Source organism: Glycine soja, chromosome 20 (genome assembly GCF_004193775.1).
Source record: "Glycine soja cultivar W05 chromosome 20, ASM419377v2, whole genome shotgun sequence".
In the NCBI taxonomy this organism is placed as follows: domain Eukaryota; kingdom Viridiplantae; phylum Streptophyta; class Magnoliopsida; order Fabales; family Fabaceae; genus Glycine; species Glycine soja.
In genome coordinates this window covers 54659-80965 of record NC_041021.1, presented here as the reverse complement: position 1 = coordinate 80965, position 26307 = coordinate 54659, and the positions used below count along the sequence as shown (strand labels likewise).

Below are 26307 nucleotides of genomic sequence, written 5' to 3'. Positions count from 1 at the left end.
TTAAAACAAAAAAAAGTAATTTGATTTTTGACTTGTATTCTAAAAATAATTTATTTAACTTTTTCATTTTGGTCAAGATACACAATAATTATATCATCATGATTTCTAGGATCACCATTACCAAAGACAATATTATTAGTCAATGATTATCATTGTCACTACATCCACTTTTATTATAATGATTGTTAACTGGTGTCATTATTATCACCAAAATAATAATTATTATTGTTACAAGTTACAACCATTATTAGTATGATTATTACCGTTGTCATTGTCATTATTACCATTATTATCACATCTTTGTAACAACCAATATGGTAGTTGGTATTATTGTCACATTCTAACTTATTTTGTTAAATTTTTCTAGAAGTATTCTAGGAGAAAAAAATAAATTAATTTTTTCATAAGTTAAAATTAACTTGTGAAGAAGTTAAATCCTTTTTTCCCTAAAAAAATGTTAAAAATCCTTTCATTTTCTTTTCTCCCAAAGATACTTTTGGATAAATTTATCCAAACATACTTGTTGCATGTTTGAATTGGTTGTGAAAGACTCTTTATAATTGAATAATTTATTATCATAATTAAATATATGAAATAAGTTTATGCTTAGATATTAAGTAAAAAATAGTTTCTGAGATAACTTATTTCATCTATTTGTTAAAAAAACATTCTTCTATAGTAAAATTATGAAAATGATTTTTTTTATGATTTACATTTAATTAAATTTATCAGATATTAACTTAAAAAAATATGCAGCTAGCTTCTAATCACAAGCTCGAAAATTTTGTTTATTATCAGAAAACTCATTTCCTACATTGAAACTAGGGGAAAGACAAACATAACGGGAGAAGAAAGAGAGAACGATGAAGAAATTGAGAAGGTGATGATGAAAAATAAATGAGAAAAAAGACAGAGGAAGCTAAATCAAAGATCAATCATTTGAGATGATAGTTACTTAATAAAAATTAAGAGTAAACTGACTAACAAAAACTAGATACCATAATGGTATATTCGCATTATAATAGTTATATAATTTGCTTAGCACTTGTTTGATTTAACTTTATTTTAAAGAAATAATAATTTATTTTATTATTACTTTAGAAGAAGAAGAAAAAAGCAATTAAGCCAAATGGTACTATCGGTTTTGCTCTTCTGCGTTCTTAACTTCCTGGACGATCCAAACCAGAAGATTAAAAAAAAAACTCAACAATAAGCGAGTAAAAGTGGACTAGTGATTAATTGATTCGAAAAAATATACTGACTACAATTGCTATAGCTACATCAATAAGCCATCCCATATACCGACTACAATTGTTACATACAAAACATGAATTCCTCCACCTGGCCTTCCACATGAAAAATCTAATTTGCTAATTGCTATATAGCTACATCTTGTCAATTTGGCATTGATTTATCTAGTCATAGAAATGCCATGACCTACGGATATGTAACTGGAAAACAAAAAAAAAAAAACAAATGTGCAAGGAATGCTTAGCAGCACCTACACCAGTCTCCTCATTTGAAGGGCTTCTATGGCGATGGGTTCCCATTTGCAACACCATCACCATTATCAACCATGGTAACATCTTCCATGCTGTTTTCAGGTGGCATATCTACAGCGACATGGTTATCAACAGTTGTAGCTTCCTCTGTTTGTTCAGGCATATCAGTGTCCATAGTCTGCTGCCCACTTTGCACCCAATCTGTATTTGCTGATGGTTCTAAATGACTAAAATAAGCCCCATTTTGATCAAACTGATGTCTCAACTTTTCCTGAAAATTTAAAACAAATAAATCATTGATTTTCTTTTCTTTCTCTTATGTAAAATAGAGCCAAGAAATCATAGAATTTATGAAAATTAGACAACTGAAAGTGTGAAACAGCAGAAAAAGAATAGAAACCCTAATAGGACAAAGTACAGAACAAGCAGACAGAACAAAATGCAAAATGTACTGGTTCAAGAAAAACTACTAAAAGAAGCTAGGTAAACCATATCATAAGATGTGAGAAATACCTGATACAGTCTGTCTATGATACTACCCATCTCCTCAATGCCACTGACAAGATGTAAATGATGCCCCGGTCCAGGATCTTCAACATTTCGTTCAGTATATGATGTAATCTCATTCACATTAAGGGCAAGGTGGTCAGGTCTTTTAAGAAGCAGCTGAAATGTAGGTTGCAGCTCATAGCATTGTTCAAAAAGGGAACGACGGCAAAAGACATATAAACCAAGCCGAGCACGTGACATTGCAACAACCAATCTTCTTACATCACGTAGGTGACCAACAAATCGAGTACGCACAAGAGATAGCAATATAAAATCATTTTGCTGACCTTGAAACTTATCCACTGTAGTAACCTGAGAGCAATCATTTATAGAAAACAGAGATAACTTAATTGAGAATCACAACTTCAAAAAAAATATTGATGGCTATTTACTCTACTGTCCAAAACATCATACAAGGAAAAAATGGAGGTATAATATACATGCATCTATCAAGAGAGGGAAGTATAATATACTCCAATATGAATTAAGAAAAATCATCAGAAATCAAGAACCCAAAATTGACACCATCTTTATCAAAGAAACCATTTTGAAATTTAATCTATAATTAAAAGTAAACAATGAGAAGCATACCTTACTAGGAGGACCAATAAAGTCATATGGAACGCATCTCCTATTTATAACATCACGGATGAGAAGTTTCTGACCATTGTATGTAGTCAAAATTGATATCTTATTTGCAGGATACCCTAAAAGACGCATGTATATATAGACACTGACAACATATTCTGCTTCTCCCTCATTTTGGTAAAACCAAGGAGATGGAGTTGTCTCCCCCTTACCAAGGTAATCTGGAACATCCACTAACTGATAATCATAAGCAAATCCAGCATTTGCCCTATTGAATATGACTTCCTCCTTTACAGAAGGAAGGTCTCCCAAATCTCTGTATCTCCAATTGTAAAGTTTAGCTATAGTTGGCCTGGCTCTTCCCTGAGCATTTAGTTCAATGTAAGGAATGCCCAATCGGACAAACCTGGTAAATAGACTCTGATCCATGTGGCTGTACTTCTGAAAAGCCATATTCTTCACAACAGGAGGCAACTGGTGATGGTCACCAATCAGAATGCAGCGTTTAAGCCGTGCATGACCATCCTCCTGCCGCTGGAGTAACATTGGAATGAAAGTCTCAATTTCTAAAATTTGGGCACTTTCTTCCATTAGCAAGTTGTCATACTTGAAACCTAACTGGAGGAAATCTTTCCTCTTTAGAGCTGCATGGGTGCAAGTCATTGCCACAATCTTAGCCTGCTTGGTCATTAAGTAGTTAGCCCTATCAGCTGTTGACTTAAGTAATTCGAATGCCCGACACTCTTCAAGTTCTTGAAACATGGTCTTAAGATGACGAAAGCACCCCATTGCAGCCCGCATGTCTTTCTCAAAAGACTCACCTGTAAATACAGGATGTGGTGTATCACAGAAGAACTCTTTGAAGGGAAAACGATCTCGAACAAATGTTGACTTTTCTTTATTCTCAGCACAAGCAGCAAGAAATTGCTCCCAGCGTGAATAAACATGAAGCAACCAAAAGTATCCTGCAGTTTCACAAGTGTAACCCACATCCTCGGGCAATTGAAGAGATCTTGCTAGCCTCTCCACTTCACTCAGCAATTCTAACCGTCTAACAAGCATTGCATTAACACGACCTTGCCGGCTAAAATCAAGATCAGTTGCTAGCTCTTGTTCTCCTTGACCAAGTCGAAGAAGATAACGTGCAGGAACATCTCTCTAAAACAAAAAGGATTAAAATGAAACAAATGATAAACTTCAGTGTAGAAAGCAAGAATTTATCAATAAATTGTTACTAAGCTCAGATTAGAATCCTCAATAGAATAGCATAGATTATTCCCAATGAGAAAAACAACAGCAAATACTGCACTCATCTTCCACAAAACAAAAAATTTAATTGAAAACAAACATTAATGTGGTGGGGCATTATGTAAACCTCTCAACTCAGAAAGACAGAATGATTTGCATGTGCAAGTGCAACATTTTGGTATTTACTTAATTTTGACTAATTACAAACTTTCTACTACCAAATGTAGAAGATAATCAAGATACTACATGCATGATATCATAAAGATCATCAGTAGTGCAAGACTTCAACAGTAAACCAAAGCAATACTATGCACATTTGATTGACAATTGTTTTGTGCATGTGATTGAAAGAACTAGAATTTTTACCAGTCAAGTGTTGTCTCTAGACTCTAGAGTTTATTTGGGATCAACTAGTTCATTTAGCTTCTTGGAAGTGTTTGAGGGCCATCTACAGCAAGATTGCCATGTTGTGTTACATGTGTCAAGTTCTTAGTTTTTATGCTTTTTTCAATTCATTCTTGACTTAGTTTTTGAGCATCTTATCCTTTTGCATCTGTATCTGTCCTTTCTAAATAAATTCTTGGTTTATGACTAAAAAAAAGGCTTTTAACTGACTTTTGCACAACATATAATGTCTTAGACCCCTAATTATAGCAAATGCCTAGGCTTAATTGACTAATCTAACTCATAGACATCGAATAAATGACTATGACTCTTGAATCAAAGTATCTAATACTCTTAAATCATACTAAAACTCATCATTGACACATAAGAACGGTTTCCTTATTCTCCATGAATTAATTACCAAAAATCATACTATATGCAAATAATAAAGCTTATAAATGGTGACCCAATGCATACAGCTCCCACCAAGTGAAGCCTAGAGAGTGGCATGTACACAGCCTTACGCTCGCAAGCATAGAGGTTGTTTCCAATATTTGAACCAATGAGCTCCAGGCCACAAGGCAGCAAACTTACCCTTGTGTCAAGGCTTGCCCTCTTACAAAGAGGAGCAATAATAGAGCTTCCCCTTCCCCAAAATAAGCACTTAGTAATGTACTAGGACATTAACTACTAAAAATAATCAAAACTTCAAAATCACAAAGCAACATGTAAGAATAGAGGACAGATAAAAGACCCTACCTGCATTATCTTCTCGAACAGGTCATTCAAAGCCTGATTTGAATGAGTAATTATTAAGGTTCTCTGAGAAGGACAATTATGATAAAGAACATTTAGAATTTGTACAGCTGTATCAGTCTTTCCTGTACCAGGTGGCCCCACAACCATAGTTAGACCAGGCTGAATGCCAGAGATGATTGCTTCAACCTGCTTGATAAGAACATTTCACACTATTATTAATATTTATCCAATACTCATAGATAGGGAATATAAATAAGAGGATAAAGACATAAAGTACATGTGGGGAAGTATATATGGGGGATTTTGATCACCTGCAGTTGAACTGCAGCTAGAGAGAAAGGAAGAACAGGAAGGCCCCACAATTTTTTAAAATGTGTGAACCAAGTGCTCTTTTCCTTGCTCTCCTCAACTGCACCTACTGACAGAAAGTACAAAGAAAACAGAAAGCCAACGTGGCCAAAAAGAACTTTCCAATTTCTTTGCATATCAGCAATGGAAATTTCTTTAAAACAACCATCAGCAAAACATTAACAAGTAATGGTAAACACAATCCTATTCTTTAACAAATTTAAGGGTAACATGAATCTACATTGTCACAAAATCATGGACTCCTTATTCTTGTCAAAACTTTTAAAATATATCATGGCACACTGATCATCCATTTCATATTACTGACGAGGCGACAGTGCAAAGGGAAATAGGACATGACTTGTGATGCTAACTACACTACATACTTAATATGTACTGGATCAAGAAACACAAGCATTGCATTTTTGCATTCCACATGCATCAATTTAGCCATATGAATCAATTGGATTTTGGTCAAATACTCAGATTCAACTATTGTGAGGAAAGCAGGAGGGCAGAGAAAGATTAAAAGAAAAATCATTATGCATGAAAAGTGACAGTATATGATTGAGATCAAGAGCTGAATTCACCTGGGTGGGTGTAAATCTAACTGAATTTTGTTTAGGCTGATCTTGAGGATAGGGGCCAGGATCTGGAGGAGTATATGTCTCAATAATTAGTGCTTCTTTCTGATAATTAGCATCAACCACATTGATTTCATTTGTTGCACCAGAAGTAGATATTGCATGCCCAGTAAGAGCACCATTGTTTGGTTTGAGTGTTCGGGGAAGCTTGATCTTAAAAGGAGGCCTTGGATTCAAATTTCCTGAGCCATCAGGATTAACAAAAGACACCTGAAGAATACAGTGAGAGGAAAGTCACATCAATACCTTAGTTTCATACACTAATTCATAATGGAAGACATCAATCACAACCATGCAACAATAACTTCTATGAATTTGAAAATGAAATACTAACCTCATAATCCAAAAAACTTTCTTTTAAGTGATCAGCATCAACAAAAGTGTCTTTGAAATCTACTGTCTCCAATAGATCAGGCATATTAGTCCACTGTGCAGCTGAAGGATCCCCATAACCAAGAAAAATGTTTTCCAACCACTTGGGAACAATACAGTATTCATTCATTAAATCCCTTATTGATTCTAGGATGGCTTTAAAATTGTTTTCTTTTGGCTTCCTCCTCATCAACACATTAAATGTACCATAAACATCTTCTGCCCCTTTTTCGGCAATGTTACTTACATCCATGTGGTATTGAGCTGTATCCAAAGCCACAGTTACTGTTCTCAGTTCCCCCTTTGGTGGCTTCCACTCATCACGTTTTATCTTTCCAGAAAAATCATTCATAAGGTTTCCTTCCTCATCACGAATCTCAATAACTTCACAACCGCGTACAAATTGTAGGCCAAGCTTTTGTGGGACACTAGCTTTGTCTTCTTCTTCTGTACTAAGAGGCTCAAATGATGGGCGAATAGATAGTAAAAACAATACATCATGCTCTTTGAGTGCATCCCATTCTGATCTAATATGTGCTCTATAACTGGAAACGCTATAAGTAACCTCTGCAGTCACAGATGATGGTTTGACTTCTCCAATGTTAGGTTGTTTAACTTCAGTGATTTTGAATTCTTTGATTGGCACACCCATTCTTGACCAACCACGAAAAGCAGTTCCTCCATCATTATTAATATATGCAAGAAGATGTGGAACAGCTTCCTGAATGTCCTCACGTATCTCATATGTTGACTCAAGTCGAAAAAGATTAAAATTTCGAAGAAGATAATCATGAAGTGTTAAGAACTGTAAGTTCAGCTTGGGTAATGCTAAGCAACCTTCTCCAGAGTAATTTATGCTGGGTACAACACTTTCATCCCACATAATCTGCTCATTTGGATAAAGGGGAAGAGCATTAATAGCTTCTTTTTGAGATTGTTGCTTCTCAAAATAGGACACCATTACTTCAATAAGAAAATCAACCCTCTCTGACCAGGGATCTTCCTTAGAGACCAGTTTAAGCTGCATAATGAAACAACGTCAAACACAGAAGTATGAGGTATTAAAAATCAACACGTGGCTCATTCTTCCAAGCATTATTATACTATTTTTAAAATCAATCAACATAACTAGTACATAAAACTATGTAAACACATCCGGTAAAACTCACAAAAGTTACCCTGCTACCAAATTGTAAATATAACAAAAGATCACTTCCCCTTCTAGTATCATAATCCTAAGCAAAGGAAGCCTCAATGCAATTGCATTAAGAAGGGAGAGTTAAGCAAGTTCTTAAAATGAGGAGGAACTTGATTATCTGTATATGTAACTGTATTAAATATACAAATGCCAACTAATTCAATATGTGTGTGTGAGAGAGAGTGAAGATCCAAAATCAAGATTATTAAAAAACAGAAGAGTCAAAAGTTACATCTTTTAATCACATACCTTACAGCAAACAAAATCTCTTAACTCCTCCGGAGAAAGAACAGACAATTTCTTGGACAGATTAGCACGCTTGTGAATCGAACCAATGTTAGTCAAAGCAAGTTCCCGCAGCTACAACCAGGAAAAAAAACAATATACATATATATATAAAATCTTGTACTAACATGGAATTAGGGGATCAAGAACGACAAGATATTACAAGTAATACACAGTAGAGTAGGATTTTAGTATATTGTCTTTTTTAAAATTATATTATACCTTTTCCATCTTTTTAAATGCAAGTAGCTGGAATGACTGCATTCGGCTGTAATGAGATTCAAGAACCTCATGATCTGTTAACTGTGTTCCAGTATGATCATTAATCTCAAACCCTTCATAGAATTGCAGTAAATCAACCAACTGCGCAAAAAGTTTCCCCTTTTCATGCCTATAGAGTGCACTTAAATGGCATTTGGCAACTACAGCTACATCAGCCACAAGAGGCCTCAAATACCTACAAATCAGAATCAGAGTTATTAGAAAAGCAAAAAATATTCACTCTAGATTACACAAAAAAATTTGTCTAAAAGCACTCCATCTTCCTTCATGTATTTAATAATTGAATCCATTTTCAGTTCAACCATAATTGCTAGGAAAGAATAAAAAATTTCCCAATTTAAAATATGGAAGCAACTTGGTCATCATTAATAACACTTGCAAAATAAAAATATGCATAAAACTAGAAACATACAATACATAGTATTAAACAAAATAACTTAACCCTTAAATGAGAGAGATTGCAGATAGTCATAACAGAATACCTCCTCGTTGGCAATTGACTCAAGAGGTCAATTAGAAATTCCATAAACCTCTCACAGTACAGGACACAGGCATCATTAACTAGCCCCAAACCAGTAGCATCAATAAGTTCATCGTCCTCACCAGATAATTGTTTCAGGGGAAATACCTGTGAATCCAGTATCTAAAAAGAAAAGAAAGACAACAAAAACAAAAGAAGTTCAGCTAACTACTTTCAAGTAAAAATATTTTGTTGTAGGGGAAAACATTTATAGATTGTATTAAAGATTAAAACTTCTTAACAAATTAAGACCTCCAGAAATTCTTCTATGAGGTTTCTCACGAACATCACTTCAACTGTAGTTGAGGGATCTAAATGTGATCCATCTCCTTTCACAGGTTCCTTCTTTATCATCCTTTTCCATTTCTTGATCAAGCCAGGATTAAGACAAAGCTCCATCTACATAGGTAAAGACCAATGCAAACAATAATATTTAACATTAATCGTAAAAATTAAGAATAAGAGAAACAAAGATCATATTTCATCACCTCATAAATTGATCTTTTAATTCAATCTTACCTGAAATCGACCATAAGACAAACTGTACCAAGATTTCAAATTTGCCAGTCTCAAGATTGTCCTGCTAACAACCTCATCTTCCAAACTCTGCAATCCAAAGTATTAGCTTAGCTACATTTAACAATGATATAAGGGCCTATTTGGTTCACAAGAATTATTAAAGTTAGAATGGGAAAGGAGAAACTATGGAATAGAATAAAATGACCATTCCTAGTGTCACTCTCGTTAGGTATGCTAAATTATAGAATGACAATACCATTTCATTTCTATGTTAGACTGCCTTATCAATTCTCTAAGTAGCACCAACTGACAATCATTAACCTGAAGCCAAATTCCAAACAGGCATATTTAGGATGGGATGACGGGTTGCTACAGTACATGTTCAGAGACAAGAATTGATGACTTTAGAAATTGCAAATTATTTTCTTCCTTTTGGTATTTTCTTTCATGATGACAAGTTTTTGCCAAAATTAAAAATTCGGAAACAACACACTCCTATTGTCTTAAGTTTTAGGAGCTCTAGCAAAACAGCAAAATTTGTTGAAAACATAATGACTATGTAAAGCAGTAGTAACTCAATAATAATGTAAATCTCTCCTTCAATGATAGGATAAGCTTACACACCAATCAAGCAAACACACATGTTTTATTAAAGCCAACAAACATCATGTAAAACTTAAGTAAAAGACAAAGTGCAGTGGCAGTATACCTGAAAGGCATTTATCATAAAAACTAGGTAATTCGTCTTTTCGGCTATACTTAGTTCTCGTCCCTGCAGTACAATTAGAGCACAAGATTTAGCAAAATGTCACAATATACATAGGATTCTAATTCTACCGTCAAAGGGCAATGAAGCAAGACCGCTGTTTCAGCTGTAACAATAAGGTTTTTTGAACTATCTGCAACCACAATTGCAGTCACAATTTGAAGGATTGCAATTTAAAACCTTAAGTTAACTCAACAATAAAGTGACAAATAGGCACAAAAGCAAAGAAATGAGAAAGGGAGAGAGATAGAGACCTCCTTCAAGCGAAGAACACTCTCGAGAAAGCCTTTGAAAGCGTCTTTCCTCTCATGGAAGCAAGTCCAAGCGGCAACATTTTCTCGGAACTGCAAGGCACACAAGACAATGAGTGAATTTTATACATATAACGAATGAATGATGAACATTATTAGAAGAGGAGAGAGACCTTCTCGTTGACCATGATGATGATGGACATAACATGCTCGAAGGTGGCAGTGAGAGGGTCGAAATAAGGCCACAGGTAATTCTCCAGATACTGGCTAACCTCCAGAATCATGACACGTTGCAAGGGAACGGGTTTCGAACCCTCTTTCACCAACAATTCGGTTTCGTAGATCTTGCGAACAAGCTCAGGGTCGAAGTCCTTCTTAGGCCTCCCCGCATCGCCACTTTTCAACCAGTTCGCCTCCGCAATCTTCGTCAGCCGGTCGCGCTGAATCTCCGACAGAGTGATGCTGCTCGGAACGCCGCCGCCGCCGCCGCCGGTCTTTGGAACTAACGTTTTCGACTCTGCTGGTGCCGCCGCCACCGGATACTCGGCGACGCGGTGGCGCCGGAAATCGTATAACCCCGTGCCGTAAACTTTCGTCATAGGGAAAGTTGTGAAATTAGGGTTTTGGTTCTATTGTTTAAAAACCCTATACTATACTACACACTTCAAATGTCTTTTTCTTCCCTCTTCTCTTAACTTAAGATGTAGTGATAGTGAGTGGTGTTGGAATTTGGAAATCCACAGCCGCGACCCAGCAAGATTTAGAATTTGGGATCAGGGCCGATCTATTTAAACGAATGCAGATTATAAATCTTACCAAGTCACGACAACAAGGCAAAATATTTTTAAGTATATAATTCAAAATAACTAAATAGTTTTCATATGTAAATTGTATTTAAAATTTATACAACTTACGAAATTAAATAGTTTTCTTAAATACATTATAATTATAATTATAATTTATATAAATAAAAAACCCGTAATAATGTGACAATTATGTAATTAAAAGTAAAAACAGAAAATCCAAACAAAGTAAACAAGCCTTGATTTTTATAAATTTATCATAAATAATCGTTTAGTTCCTACAATATTATGTTGTTTTTGTTTTCACCTCCTTAATTTTCATTTTGGTTTCTATAAGTTTTTATTTTTTTATTTTGGTCCATTTAATTTTTATGTGACAAGACCAAATTAAACAAAAAAATAGTAATAATATAGGACAAAAATGAAATAATAAAACAAAACATAAAGAACTAATTAATGAAATTACTAAATACCAAGATGTACACCATCATTATTCATGCCAATGACAAAATGCAACTAAAAAAAATAAGACTTAAATATATTTTTTATCTTTGATATATATTTGACTTTTACCTATTAAAAATTTTCTTCAAATAAGCTCCTTGGTATTTGAAAACTTTTTTTTGAGATTTTTATCGTCACTTAAGCGATGACGTGTTTGTTAAATATTTGATGACGCAATTTGTGGTGGTTCAAAAAATCGTCTGTATTTCCTTCAAAATCAAATTTAAATTTTCTAACAGTTAAAAACCGCCACAATCAATTAAAGTAAAAAACAAATAAATCAAACATTGAGAATCATCCTCCTCCGCATTCTTATCTTCCATTTTTGCCACCTACCACCTCCTCCCTTCTGATTTCTCCCCCTCCCAACTCCTTGACCTCCTCCACGTCATCACCATTGTTTATCAACATCAAAAAGTCCACCTTCATCACCATGTGCCATCGTCCGATTCGACTCGGAGCCCTGCGTGAAGCTGCTTGCAGAGACCAGCGTGAATCTGGACCACCGCGATCGGAGTGACAGCCTTGTGGCGTTGCACATGGTAGCAGGGTACGTTAGGCCCGACGTGGCGAAGGTTTTCCTGGATCTAAGTGCAGATCCCGGGGTACGCAAAGGTGACGCCGGTGCGAATCTGGACCACCGTGACCAAAGCAGCGTTGCACATGGCAGTAGGGTACGTCAGGTCCAACGTGGTGAAAATTCTCTTAGATCTTGGTGCGGATCCCGAGGAAAATGGAGATGCAGGAGATTCTAGAACGGAGAGGGAAGGGTGAGAATTTGGAGTATCTTGTGAGGTGGAAGGACGGTGGTGCCAACAAGAGGGTGAAACAAATATTGTCAATTTTTAACAAATACTGGTAGTTTTTGAGCCGCCACAAATCGCGTTATCAAATATTTAACGGACATGTGATGGCAATAAGGATCTAAAATAAAAATTTTCAAATATCATAGAGTCAGGAAAAATTATCAAGGATCAAATGCAAAAATTGAATATATATCAAGGATCAAAAACATATTTAAGCAAAAAAAAAAAACTGAAATTTGTGTGGCATCTTGCACCTTTCCAGTCACCCTAATGGGAAACCATTAAAAAGAAAGCCAATCATTACATTATAATAGTAATCATTGAAACTCGATTGATTTTGGAGCAACTAAGAGAATAGAGCCAATTTGTTTAGTAATTTTCTATCAAAATATAGGAAAATGTTACATACTTAGAAGATACAAAATTGGGAAAGCAACAAAACAAAACAAACACAAAATTAACTTTGTTTACACAAGATCATTACAAAACGGTGTGCATAATAAGGTAAACACACAGAATTACCAATGTAACAAGCTTACCAGATATGAAGTTCTTAAAATGCATGTAATTAATAAGAATCACACAAAAACAAAAGCCACAAACAAGATATAATGTTGAACCAAAAGCCTACTAAGAAGAGTCTATTTGGATAAAGTTCTCCATAAACACTTATAGGAGAAGAAAAAATGAAATAAAATTCTTTAATTATAAGTTAAAATTAGTTTATGCACAAGTTAAAAATTCTAACTTTTGGAGAAGCTAATATGAGAGAGTTTCTATAAATTAGCTTCTCTAATGCAGCTTGTCAAGCAATCAAAGTAATTAATGTCATTGCAAAATCCATTTTTTCCTTTGTTGGTTTGAAGAGGAGTCATTAATTTTACTATGTTCAAGGGCTTGTAGCAAGTCAAAAAAGGCCGAAGTCTATGAGGATAACCAGGGTTGTGCAAGGTTATGTTTTATGAGACACATTCATTTAAATTCAACTTTGATTCTTAGCCATCAGGTTCTGCTACTACCAGTGCTGAGGAAGGAAGATGACGAGTCGTAGGTGGACATTATTGTTTGACTTGGTTTTTTTTGTTTAATCATTCATGCTGACTAAGTATGGTATTTTGTTCGACTGTCAACTTTGGTAATAGGAAAATTTGACAAAAAGTACATGAGCTTGAATAAGGTGGGAAGATGGAGGGGCTTTTGTAATTTTTTAAATTAGATTCTTAGCTCAATTTAATTAATGTTAGTCAATATTATTTGATATTTCCAAGTATGGTAAATCAATGGAAGCACCAAGATTCCATTACCTAAAGAGGATATTGGTAATTAAATCTTGTAGTGTAGATTGTTACATAATATTGTACAAACTCTAGTCTTGTTGGTTTGGAAAAGATAACATTGAGGTAATTTCAGTCACTCTTATGTGAGCTCAAAATATATTGTCATAAATAATTTGTTTACACTCAGTTTAAAGTGCTTACCCTATTGACAATGACTAGCCTAGAATTTCCATGCTTAGCCAAAAATATGTTAATAATACCCTATTGAGATCAATTAAGAATAGCATTAATAATAGAAAAAAATTACTTTATTTGAAGCACAAGAAGTGAAGTCCTAGAGTTTGATACGACTCAACACCTCCATCACAATGACACTACACCCCTGCATCTCAGGTACTTGATAATCAAACAAATATTGTTTAACTAGGCTTAAATATGTTGGAGATCCCTGAAATATACTCAATTTTCGCAACTGATCCCTGAAATGTTTTTACTTCTTGTTGGGTCTCTGACGCTTTAAAAATTTTATGAGAGATTCCTATTGTTAATCTTCGTCCAAAACGTGACAACGTGTCCGTTAGTTGGACATGTCAGTGATACACTTGCAGAGCCACGTCAAAGATATCAATGGCATGACGTGTCATTTGAATTTTTTTTATATTTAATTTTTAAAAAAATGCCCACACACCCATTTTTCTTTTTTTGTCCTCTTGCGAAATTCGGGTATATTTCAGGGATCTCCAACATATTTAAGTCTTTTATCTAATAGTAAGTGTGATAAACATAACACTAACACCACTACTTTGTTGAGGAAGGAAGAGGAAGAAAATAAAATAAAAAATTAAAAAAAGGATATATATATATATATATATATATATATATATATGTTACTTTTCTTTTTCACATAAAATTAGTGATAAATCCATATTGGTAAATGTGTTATATGCAAGAAGGCTTCTTACACATACCATTGCAAGTCAGATTAGAAAACCACTTCAAAATAGAAATCAGAAATGAGAAGCTTCAAAGATGAAAAATGAGAGACTAAAATAAGGCTTGGAGAAATGGAGAAAAGAGAAAAGGAGAAGAAAAGAAGCAATGCAAAAAAGTAACACATAACAAAATGCATGGATGAAATTAAATGTAACTAGATGGATTGAGTAAGTTTGTTGGAAACAAGATTCAAGAAAATATGTCACTATCCTAACTAAGATATTGTTTTATAGTAAATAAAGTAGAATATGGCATGATCAAAATAATGGTAATCAAGACATAAATATAAAAATAAACACTTTCAATTTGGCATGAAAGCCACGATTGCTAATATTGACTTTGCAAAATGTTGTCATGTAGCTTATAGACTGAATTAGACATCATTCATTGATGATAGAGCACTCTTTCTTTCCTGTTTATATCAATGGTATCATTAGGTATTAACTGATTGTCCCAACTTAAAATTTGGCTACATATCATCCTAGCAATGCACAAAATTCAGTGTACAAATTGCAAACTATAACATGATAAATTTGTCATGATGGAAAATTATAGAACATAATATAATTTGGTCTATTTCTTTTTATTGCTTCAATATACCAAAAGAAATCATAGATCACAATATAAGATCAGTAACAAGAAAAACAGTAAGGGTATCAGAAAATAGATAAAAACCTAATTCTTCTTATTGGCTATTGTTGGTCATCTTGCACCCTGTCACAAGGGAGTGAAGATAGAGAGACTCTGTGTACACAGTCACCACCGTAAGTCTAATGGGAGTATCATCATAATTAAAATTAAAATAGGATTGATGCTATAGTAAGTGTCCCTCCTCAGTACATTTGGTCAATCCAGATTACATGTCTCTTCCAACAATATCACCACTTTTTGTAAACCACAACGAAAAGAATCGCGGTGAGTAGGAATGTCACCAAAAGAAACAACAAAGGTTTTAGTCCAAGATGAGTGCACTTTGTATTCTTTCATCACCCATATTTCTGCTAGTGATCGTTCTCCCCCATGCAACATAGACTGGGCGATTCTGTAAGTATCTTCAAAGTAACTTGTAAGGTGTACTCAAAAGCAACTGGCAGAGGCACCTCTAAAAAACTCTTTTCTGTTAAATCAAAGGCGAGAATAACATTCTTAATTTGATTTTCAGGATAATTAGAGTAGTGCGTGCTTATAAGACTCAGTTTTTTCAATTTGTTTCCATGCATCAGCTCTGAGTGAGAAAAACTCGACGTGGCTTGCACAGTTGGGTAGGTTGTAGGTGGCTTGAACTATAAAGTAGTCATCTGTTAATGGGTCATACCAGATACCACAGAGAGATCTGGAAAACGGACGATCTGGTTCGAACTCAAAAGGTGACAAAGGTATATATGTTTCTGGACACCTGTGAATGGATTCCATGGGTAGAAACCTCGATAAGGGGACAAAAGTAAAAAAAAAAAAAAAACCCTACAGGAACCCTAGGATTAAATGGAGGAGAAGTAGAATCGTCGTGAAGGGATTCGTAAAAGTCTATGGATCGGAATTGAGGAACAGAAGGCATTAACAAAATAAGTCTCTCTTCGCCTGCAGCATTCGCTCCTTCAAAGTGTGACATTGCAAAGTGAGGATCGGATATGAAAGTAAGCCATGACTTACACACGTTTCAAACGAACACCGGATCTCAGCGGTTACAGGATTTCAATGTTTCCTGTCACTTATCCAATTATATATACACGGTGTTAATCTCTTTGAGCTAATCTAATCAGATCAAATCGTATATATACTGTCTTATATATTTTTAATGTTTTTTTTTGTTTTTTTTCTAATATTTTGAATGAGTTATCTTCCAATCTTATTATATCAATTTCCTACGCACTTCATTATAAATTACATGCTTAATTTATTTTGCACAAAAATAAAAAATTATAATTTATTGGTGATATAATCTCTTATATTGATTGAAATGTTACAATCTTTTCTTCTAAGAAAAATCTTAACAATACAATATCACTTTAAAAAAACAATATCTGATTAGTTGTGCACAACAAAATAAAGATCCTGTTTCTAGTATGAAAAAATAGATAAGAAGACGTAAAACGGACAAAATAAATTACTTTGTTAAAAAAGTTGTGACCTAGCTAGCAGCAGCATGCAAATACACTGGGCATGGTTCTGTTAATTAATTAATAATATGTAAAAGTTTTACTTTCTCGATTCTTTTAGATAACTTTCTCTATCTTCTCATGTAATTTCATTCAAATTTTCTCCTCTCAAACAATCTCTTTTGTGCAAATATTTATTTTTTCGCTCTGGAATTACTTTTTCATAAGATTTCTCTTACTCATTCCTTATATCCTAATTTAATTTTTTTTTTATCTTTTCCTGATTCTTGTACCTCTTTCTTGATTTAAAATAAATTTACTCTTCCGATTTCATGAGAATTTTTTTATGATTTTTGGCCTAAATTATCTTTATCTCTTTTTTATTATCCTTATATACTCTTACCACTAGTATATTGATTTTAATTATTCTATCTCTTATCTTATTTTAATTTCTTTATCTCTTTTTAACTATCTTACCCCTTGATCGATAGGTATCTTTTAGTTACTTAAAAATTACTTTTCTCATAAATTACTTTCTACGCCGGAAAACCTCATCCAAATTATAGGCATTTCTTCAAATAATAAATAGTTTACTTTGTTTAGTTTTACAAGAAGAAAATAAATTTAAATAATTTCAATTATTTCATAAAAAATTAAACAATAGAAAGTTTATAAATTATAATAAAAGTAAATTAAAAAAGAATAATGTGTATAAATATATTAGTTTTAATAATTTCACCGACCGAGCAATTTTTTTATGGATAAATTTAGATTATCAGCATCCACATGTTTCTCAAATTGTTCCAATATTATTACCACAAACTTTTATCATTTATCACATTAAATTATTTAATAAAAATAACATGATATTTTCTTTAAAAAACATGATGTTTTTATCGTAATAAAACTTCTATTAAAATTTTCATATATTTAAGATGAAGAAAAATATGTTTGTTTTCTTTTTATATTTGAGACCAAAGGGAGTATAGTGCAATAAAAAAATATAATCACTAATCCTCCTAATAGTGTTATTTTATCATCTAACTTGGATAATTTTATGAATTTTACTTTTGAAGTTTATTTTTCATGAATTTTACTACCCAACTTTCAATATTTTATAAATTTTATCATTTAAAATTTTGGCTTTTGTGTATTTTATCACCACATTAGAAACAAAATTATGTAAAAAGTAAATTTTATAAATTTTTTTACATTGGTTATACTTATAATCTATGTAAAAAGAAGTTTTTACATTGATGGTGATTACAACCAATTTCAAAAGCCAAAATCATTCATCTATTGTCAACATTGGTAAAATATGCAAAAATTAAAAACTTATATGATAATATTTCTGAAAATAAAACTTAAGTGCATGGTAAAATTTACAAAATAATAAAAATTAAGTGTAAAATTTGCAATTAAGCCTAATGTAACACTAAATCTTATAAAATTATTATTTTCTTTCATTTATTTATAGTTTTTCTTATTAATTTGTGTAAAAAAATGGGACAAAGCGAGTAGTTCTTTTTTTGTCAATTTATTTGTTTTTAAAGTTTTTTATGTACAAATTAATAAACACAATAAATTTTCTTGGTCTGATAAAATGTTATGAAAATTTTTATTTTACGTTTTTCATTTATACTTCACAATAAATGTACAGGTGAATATTAATCTTTAATTAACATTCACTTATAAAAAAATGTATAAGTGAATATATATTAATTGAAGGTTACATAAAAAAGTAAAGATATCATTAGCAAATGAATAGTTCAGCAAAAAAAAAAAGAAAATGAATGTTTAAATATTATTTTGAACTTTGAAAATGACAAACAAAAAAAAAATAGATTTTTAAGAAATCTGACCCTTAAAAAAAGACGGAAGGAGTAATTTTTTAATTAGTGCCTTTAAAACATTTTGATTAGTGAGACCTAAAATGTAATACAGTGGGAATTTTGCATAGGTTATAGAAATAAATAGTTCAAAAAAGTATTAATTCTCCTTTCTTTGTGCCAATTTTTCATTTTTCTTAAAATTACTATATATATATATATTAAATTTCTTTCATATTAGAGAGATAAATGATATATATTTATATACTACCCCTCCCTCTGCTGTTAAATATAAAAAAATATACATTTTTCTTCATCTCAAATATAAGAAATTTTTAACTAATTTTATCTTGTTTAATGTTAATATTATCGCTAAAATACTCTTCATCTAATTGAGATATTAGTTCATCGACACTTTCTTATTTTTTATGCTAAGTTCTAATGAAGGAAAGGTTAAAAAAATACTTTTAATTGAAATTGATTAGTGTGTCCTTTTTTATATATATTTGAGAGCACATGGAATATATTATAAATGGAGTATATTATAAAGTTACATATAAAAAAGTTATGAAATTCAAAATTTTAATTACATTTCTTGTTACCTATGTCAAAATATTATTTTATTTAATACTTATTTAATGAAGTTTAGTATATGTTAAGATGTGTCATAATAAGAAGATATTGTAGAATGATTAGGGGTGGGAATAGGTCAAACCAGGCTTTGAAAGGCCTGAGTCTAGTCTACGATGAATCTTTGAGGCCTGAGTCTGGCCTATAGTCTATCAAAGGCTTTTATTTTGGCTTGACCTGACCTTTTTAAAAGCCTGGTCTGGCCTGATAGCCTTTTTACAATAAATCTTTTATTTAGGAACGTAATAGGAGAATTAAAAAAAAGGAAACCTGATAGAAAAAGGATATGTCATAGGAACGTAAATATGATAAGATATAATTTTTGTATAAGAACGTAATTGGATATGATAGATATGATTTGTATAGGAACGTAATATGATAATAGGATATGATAGGATATGATTTTTATTTGCTCTAGAATACACCTTGTAATTAAAGTTTTACTTAATTATAGGAATGAAATCTGCTAGTTAAAAAAAAATATTAATTATACCCAAAAAATAATATATATATATATATATATATATATATATATAGGTCGGCCTATCAGGCTTATAAGGCTTTTTAAAAAGCCTAAGTCTTTTAAAAAAGTCTGAGCCTAGCCTTTTAATTAAATAGGCCAATCCAGGTCAGGCTTTATGTAGGCCAGGTCGTAGGCCCCTGTAAGCTGGCCTGGCCTATTCCCACCCCTAAGAATGATATAACACTATTGTTAGTAAATTATGATATAATTGAAGAAAAAAAAGAGTTTTCAACTATAAATACTTTAAGCTACTTAAAAAATAAACCTAGAGTGGTTGTTATTATTTTAATTAATGTAGTAAAAACAATTAATAAAACCTTTAAAAAAACTTTAGAGGCACACATCTTTGAAAAACTTATCATTAATATATATTGTTTTAAAATTTCAAAACACATACATAAAATTTTAAAGAAAAGAGTTTGTCTTTAAAAATGATATTTAACCATGAAGCTTAGATACAGGAAAAAAAATTATCTATGAATGTCAAATAAAATGTAGTAGTGTTGGTGTTAAAATGTGTAATTATGCAAATGCTCTTGAGTGTTGTTAAAATATTACAAATATGCAAATTCTATTTCAGCAATCATTGCAAACACTTGCTAGAAAAGAGTTGTCATGCTTGGAAAAGAGGGAAGTAGTATGTCATATTTTTGTTTATGTTTTGTGTATGTTTGGACCTTTTTTATTTTAACAATCCTAAAGTTAAAACAATAAAATGAAAAGAAAAAAAAATATCCAAAGCTACTCAAGTCATATGGGAGCTGTATTGGAATCATGTCTAACCATCTTGAGAGTATTGGAGCCGTATCCCAAATGTGTCCTAGATTTAAAAAAAAAAATCATATACTTCTTGGATACGTATAGGAGGAATATCGGTGTCCAACATGGATACGACATTGATACCTTGGCATATTTGAAGTATCGTGGCTTCATAGGATAGAAGTAGTAAAGCAATTACCATCTTATCTGTTACTGTAATGAACATCAACAATACAGACAGTCGACGATGAATAGAAGCTAGCAATTGAGCATAACAATGAATAACAAGTATTGTCTCTAAATAATTAAAGCATGAGAAGAAGAGAGGAAAAAAGATTTGTAGATGAAGCTAAATAGTTGCACCTGCACCTGCATGTGCTTGTGCTTGAATATAACTAACCAAGTGAAAAAGCAGCATGCACTAGTTGTTGTTCTTACATGATCACAGGGCATCACGTTTGATGTTAGCATAAGGATCAAAAGGCGCAACAAAACCACCAGATCCAGAAGCAGCGTTATGATCGTCCCTGTAAAACCCTTGCGATGATGGGTCAAAATCAAACATTCCAAAGCCATGAGAATTAATATAAGGTGGGTGCACCATATTATTATTGATCCCCATTGCAGAAGAAGCGCGTCTGACAGAAGCAGGTTCTCCTTCACTCTCGCGGTAGCGGTGAAGGTAAAGAGAGAGAGGGTGAGCGTAGTTGTCAAAGCCAAGCTTCTCCATCGCCCACAACACATCCTCTGCGGTCACCGTCTTCCGCTGCTCCCGCTGGCACCGCTCGTTCGCCTCCGCCGTGATGAAACTGATGTACTCAGACACGCACTCCTGGATCGTCTCCTTCGCGTCGTCTGAGATCTTCGCGTGCGCTGGCAGAATCCGACGCATGATCCTTATCACGTTCGCTATCGGCATGTACTGGTCCTGTTCCCTCACTCCCGCCATTGCACCCCCAAGCACTCAAACTGAAACTTAAACACACACACCCCACACCCCACCATATATAATTATTATTTTTTTTTGTTTAATGGGTTATAAGATTCGCTTTGATGGTTGGAAAAAAATAATTGTAATTCAAATTTCCCACGTTGACAAAAATTAATAAACTAACAATACTCATCAGATCAGATGACTAAACACAAGAATAGTTAATTAAATCAACATAATAGGCGACCAACGTTATTTTTATTTTAATTAGTTTAAAATAGAGATGCATGCAATGACAGATCAATAAACAAAAACAAAATCACGTTAGAAGGTTCGAAACTTCACCTCGCTGGCTGGCTAGGGGTTAGTATAGTGTAAGATGGTGTGACCTCTAGCCCTAACGGAGGAACCCTATTTTTTGAGAAAGGGTCTATGATGCTGTGCTTATGCTGCAGAGAGAGATAGAGGAGGGTGCATGTGCCGTGCGAGTAGTGAATCGGCTATGTGGTGGGTTGGTTTACTGATGAAGCATGGTAGCGGATTTATGGAAGATGCTACTAACATTTATCATGCGTTCAATCACATAGCCAATGGGGTGAAGCAGTTCATTTTTCAATACACACAAGAGAGAAAAAAGTCATGGGAATCTGCACAGAAGAAACATTTACTACTCTTGAAAATCTCACACTTATTTATATCTATTTAATGAAGGTTTGAATTTTTGTTTTAATGCCTCGTACATTAATGCTAATTCATTTTGATTTACATGGCCTAATTAATTGCCCATAATAGTAATATTTATTGATACTAAATTTTTTAACTAATTAAACCAGAGGAGGCACTAAAAGGTGAGGAATTGCATTTAAGAGACCCAAAAATAAGAAAAAAGATTGAAGGGAAAATATTGTCTTTCCACATGCATATTGTGGCTTCAAAGATGATTTGTAAATTGTCTTTTTGAAGCCATAATTTTAGTAGTGGGGAAAGGAAGCAGCAGCGCGCAACAAGAAGCAAAATTAAGCCAAAATTGTATCTCTAAGCTCTATATACTAGTTCAAAAAAACAAAATTAAACACAATATATATGTCCTTCCAAAGATATGAAAAAAGACAAATTATACAGAAAATAAATACAGTACTTGACAACATTCCAAGACTATTTTAGTGATGATTCGATGATTAAACTCGGACCATCTTCTTTCTGCTATAGTACATGTACTTGAGGCACGAAAATGACAAAGTACTCTATATAGCACCTGGCCGGGTTTGTACTGGACACATATATATAAACTGAGAAATCAAAATCAATTGGAATCCACTAGTGGCCAAATTATGGTTTGTAGTGTGGTTAGTTGCATTGCCAATATTTGACTATCTATACTGTCTTGTTTCAGAGTTTCTCTATCTTGCAAGACGTTAAGCCAATAGCTCACTTGGAATTTGATGCCCACCCTGCATGCCCACTTGCAACACCTTTTAATTGAAACATTTTATTGATCTTTCAATTTTTTATAAATTATGTAGTGACTCTTTTAATTTTTTTTCTTTCAAGAAATTGTTTCAATTAATATTTTTATTTATATAACAATTCATAATAAAATCACATTTAATCAAATTCATGATTTCTAATTAATTATCATAATATATAAAATTAACATATCTATATCCTACCTAGCTTAAAGCGATTCTAATAAAACTGCTTATCTTAATTTTTAGCAACGTTAATTATTTTAAAAACACTAATAGAGCAAATTAATTAAAATTCTTATGTCACTTGTGTATATAAAGGGGTTTTTAACCAAATAAAAATTATACTTATTTGGAAGTAATTATTGAAAGTGTAGCTTGTTAGGCACGGGTGCTTATTTAAACATCAGCGTTAAACATGATTAGTGAATCCCACGTACAATCAAATTTTAATAAATAATATTTATACAATAAAAAAAGTAAGAGTAAATTACAACAATACTCTTTGTAAGGTTTTTTTTAATTGCACATAAATTTTCTGCATTTTTTTTTATCATTATAGCAACCATTTTATAGGGTATACATTGTAATGTTTTGTAAATAATTAAGGGGGTAATGCAATGTGTGAGAACCGTCAATGTAATGTTTTTTAAAACAATTAGAGAATTAGTGTATGTGTAAAAAATGAGGGTGTATTATACGTAATTTCAAGAAACCTCAAGGTTATTTCTGTAATTTACTTTAAAGGTAAAAATAAGATGCATTCATAAGATGAAAAAAAAGACAAATAATATTACTTGTAAAATAAATTCTACAATTAAGATAAAAAAGATAGAAATTTGAAATATGATAAATGATGAGTGAAGAAAGATAAACATAAAAAATTATGTTTATAAATTATTGTATAAATTGTTACATGTCTATCACATATAAATAAAATGTCTGATGTGTAAGAGTGAGACACATTTAAGATGTGTTAGAACTAAAAAAAATGATAAATGACCTTGCCGTGGAATTATAAAAATAAAAAAGAAAAAAATATAAAAAAACAAGAATAAGTGATATAATGGTAGCTATTTCAAAAGTGTTAAAAGTAAAAAAGAAAGATGTAGAATTTGACCTTTTAGAAGATTTGTTTCTTTTATAGGCAATTTCTACTAGAATAGCTTAACAATTTTCAGTACTATTAATTTTTTTTAGCAATTAAAATTAACGTTTCGCATTCATAATAAATTAAGGTACTTTTGGGTAGAGTGGAAGGAAAAACATTTGAATTAAAATAGAATGTAAAGGTATGAATTTAATCTTATTTTATCTTTATTTTTTTTCACTATCTTTCCTTTCAAGCCAAAGCCTAAGAAAAATATTAGGAACATATTTTCTTAAGTACTCTTTTGAACACATGTTCTCTAATTAGTCAAAATTAAATTTATTAAAAATGATAGATTTTTTTTTTTAGTTTCACATTATGATTAGATTTTAAAGTTTTCAATAATTTTAATGAAACAGAAAATATTTTGGTGAGAGAGAAGAAATAAAATAATAAATAATCTAAATTAAATTATTGCAGTGGAGATTGACTTGGAATTACTTGACCCCTTATCCAGGTTTTAATTAAATATATATAATCAATTATGTTAACACATAATCAAATATAGTAGATTATTATTTTTGGAGCAATATTAGCGTATCCTCTCACAAATCCTTTTATGTGTAACATATTCCTGCTTTATAAAAAAGTATAAATATATAAAAGCAAGTGGATTTCATGTCAACAAAATATAGGTTGATTATCAATTTCATCCTTAAATTATTTTAAATTGTTCAATTTGATCTTTAAATTTTTTAAAATTTTAATTTAATTTTTAAATTCTTAATTAAAAATAAATTAATTTGATCCTAATTTTTTTTAAAATAATTCAATTGGGTCCCTAAATATATTAAAAGGTTCAATTTAATTAAGTTTTTAAAAATTAGGGACTAAATTGATTTATTTTTAAGAATTTCAAAATCAAATTGAATTTTTTAAAAATTTGAGGATGGAATTAAACAATTTAAAATAATTTAAGGATAAAATTAATAATTGAACTTGAAAATATAAGACACACTCAGTCCTTACCTTATAAACAAGAAAATTAGTAAGAAAATTTAGAATTATTCTTATTTTTGTTTAGCTCGGACAATTTTCCCGGACCCGTTCAAAGTGATGAGTAATTCCTAAAGTAAATTTTAAAAGATTTTTTTTTTAATATTTTAAATGAAAGATTCATATATTAGACTTTTTATCAATATATGTGATTTTTTATTGACATATTTGACTTTTTTTTTACTTTATAAAACTAATAGCAAAAAATATTAAAATTTGAGTTTTAATTGTTTTACCATAGCTCCATCTTAAATTTCTCTGGTTATATTTATGTTCCATGTGTTATAATTTGTAAATACCCAGCCAATTGGTAATAGTTAATTAACTCACACTGCTTTGTTTTTCACTTTCAATTCAGGGGAATTTGCAGCCACAAGAAATATATTTGTGATTAAGCTTGAAACCTTTTAATTGCTTGAACTAAAATCTGTATTAGAACATATAAGATCATGGCATTTGTCTCTGCTGCATTTTTATTACCTTTACCATGAGACGAAGGGAAAAGAGGGAGCGAAAATAACATTTCTAGCTATTATACTAAGAGTTATATATAATAGAAAAATATTTACAATGTCAAGTTAGTTTATTAGAAGCATGTAATATTTTTTTAACAGGTGATTATTCTCAATTCTGGTTTCTGCAGTTCATATAATTAACCTAAAATCTAATAAATAAACCACAAAATTCTTCTTGTGTTATTCTAAACAAATAGATAATAATCAAGGGATATAATTGGGTTGGTTGAAAATATATAAGTGTTGTAGACTCTCTTATTTGATGATCAATTTTTATGGATAAAAATAACTAAATAAATAATATTTACCAATAATTTTGAAATTGCCAAGTATATATCCCCTTGCACTTTAAAAGATTGATGTTTGTCCTCTTAATACATTGGACGGTGTTACATATTCTGATAATTAACCATTCTGTTTGTGGTTACATATGCTATATTCATTTTAAGTTCTGTTGTGTCAGTTGGCTCAATTTTATTCTTGTTATTATTTTCAGAATGTTTCAAGCTTTTTCCTGGTGAAGGTACCTTCCTTTCTTGGTTTGTGTACACACGTGTGGTGTGTAGGGGTGTGGATGTATATATTTGTCCATTTATGCTTGTCCAATGACTGTAATGTTTGTATTTTGACAGACCCGTGCCATGAAAAGTCTAGCTTGTGTATGAAAATAGAGCAAATGACCAAAATAGATGAAACACGTTGAAAGAGTATATCAGTTCAAATTGTTTATCATTTATTTATTCAAACTAAAAGGAAGACCGCAAGAGATTAAGGTATTTGTTAGTTTGGGGAGATTGATCCTGTTTAGGCTTTA

General features: G+C 31.9%; 2 protein-coding genes across 4 annotated transcripts; both read right to left on the bottom strand.

The window, feature by feature from the left end:
- Positions 1–1210: 1210 nt before the first annotated feature.
- On the bottom strand, positions 1211–10996 carry LOC114403539 (RNA helicase aquarius-like). 2 transcript variants are annotated; one of them, XM_028366557.1, is made up of 14 exons: positions 10389–10814; positions 10219–10308; positions 9908–9970; positions 9199–9285; positions 8932–9078; positions 8642–8802; positions 8100–8334; positions 7842–7952; positions 6357–7415; positions 5969–6232; positions 5031–5216; positions 2643–3797; positions 2016–2363; positions 1211–1773 (listed from the first exon to the last, which is right to left on the bottom strand). In XM_028366557.1, exons 1-14 carry the CDS (start codon positions 10812–10814, stop codon positions 1531–1533), a joined length of 4575 nt encoding a protein of 1524 aa, XP_028222358.1. In that variant the 3' UTR covers positions 1211–1530. The 2 variants fall into 2 exon arrangements, with proteins under 2 accessions (XP_028222358.1, XP_028222359.1); XM_028366558.1 differs by lacking the exons at positions 8932–9078; positions 9199–9285; positions 9908–9970 and having other exon boundaries at positions 10389–10996.
- A 9612-nt stretch (positions 10997–20608) lies between these two features.
- On the bottom strand, positions 20609–21971 carry LOC114401234 (nuclear transcription factor Y subunit B-6-like). Of its 2 annotated transcripts, none has more exons than XM_028363699.1 (2): positions 21712–21971; positions 20609–21410 (listed from the first exon to the last, which is right to left on the bottom strand). In XM_028363699.1, the coding sequence occupies exon 2, from the start codon at positions 21382–21384 to the stop codon at positions 20878–20880; it is 507 nt and encodes a 168-aa protein (XP_028219500.1). In that variant the 5' UTR covers positions 21385–21410; positions 21712–21971; the 3' UTR covers positions 20609–20877. The 2 variants fall into 2 exon arrangements, with proteins under 2 accessions (XP_028219500.1, XP_028219498.1); XM_028363697.1 differs by having other exon boundaries at positions 20609–21404; positions 21712–21966.
- Between the last annotated feature and the right edge of the window lie 4336 nt (positions 21972–26307).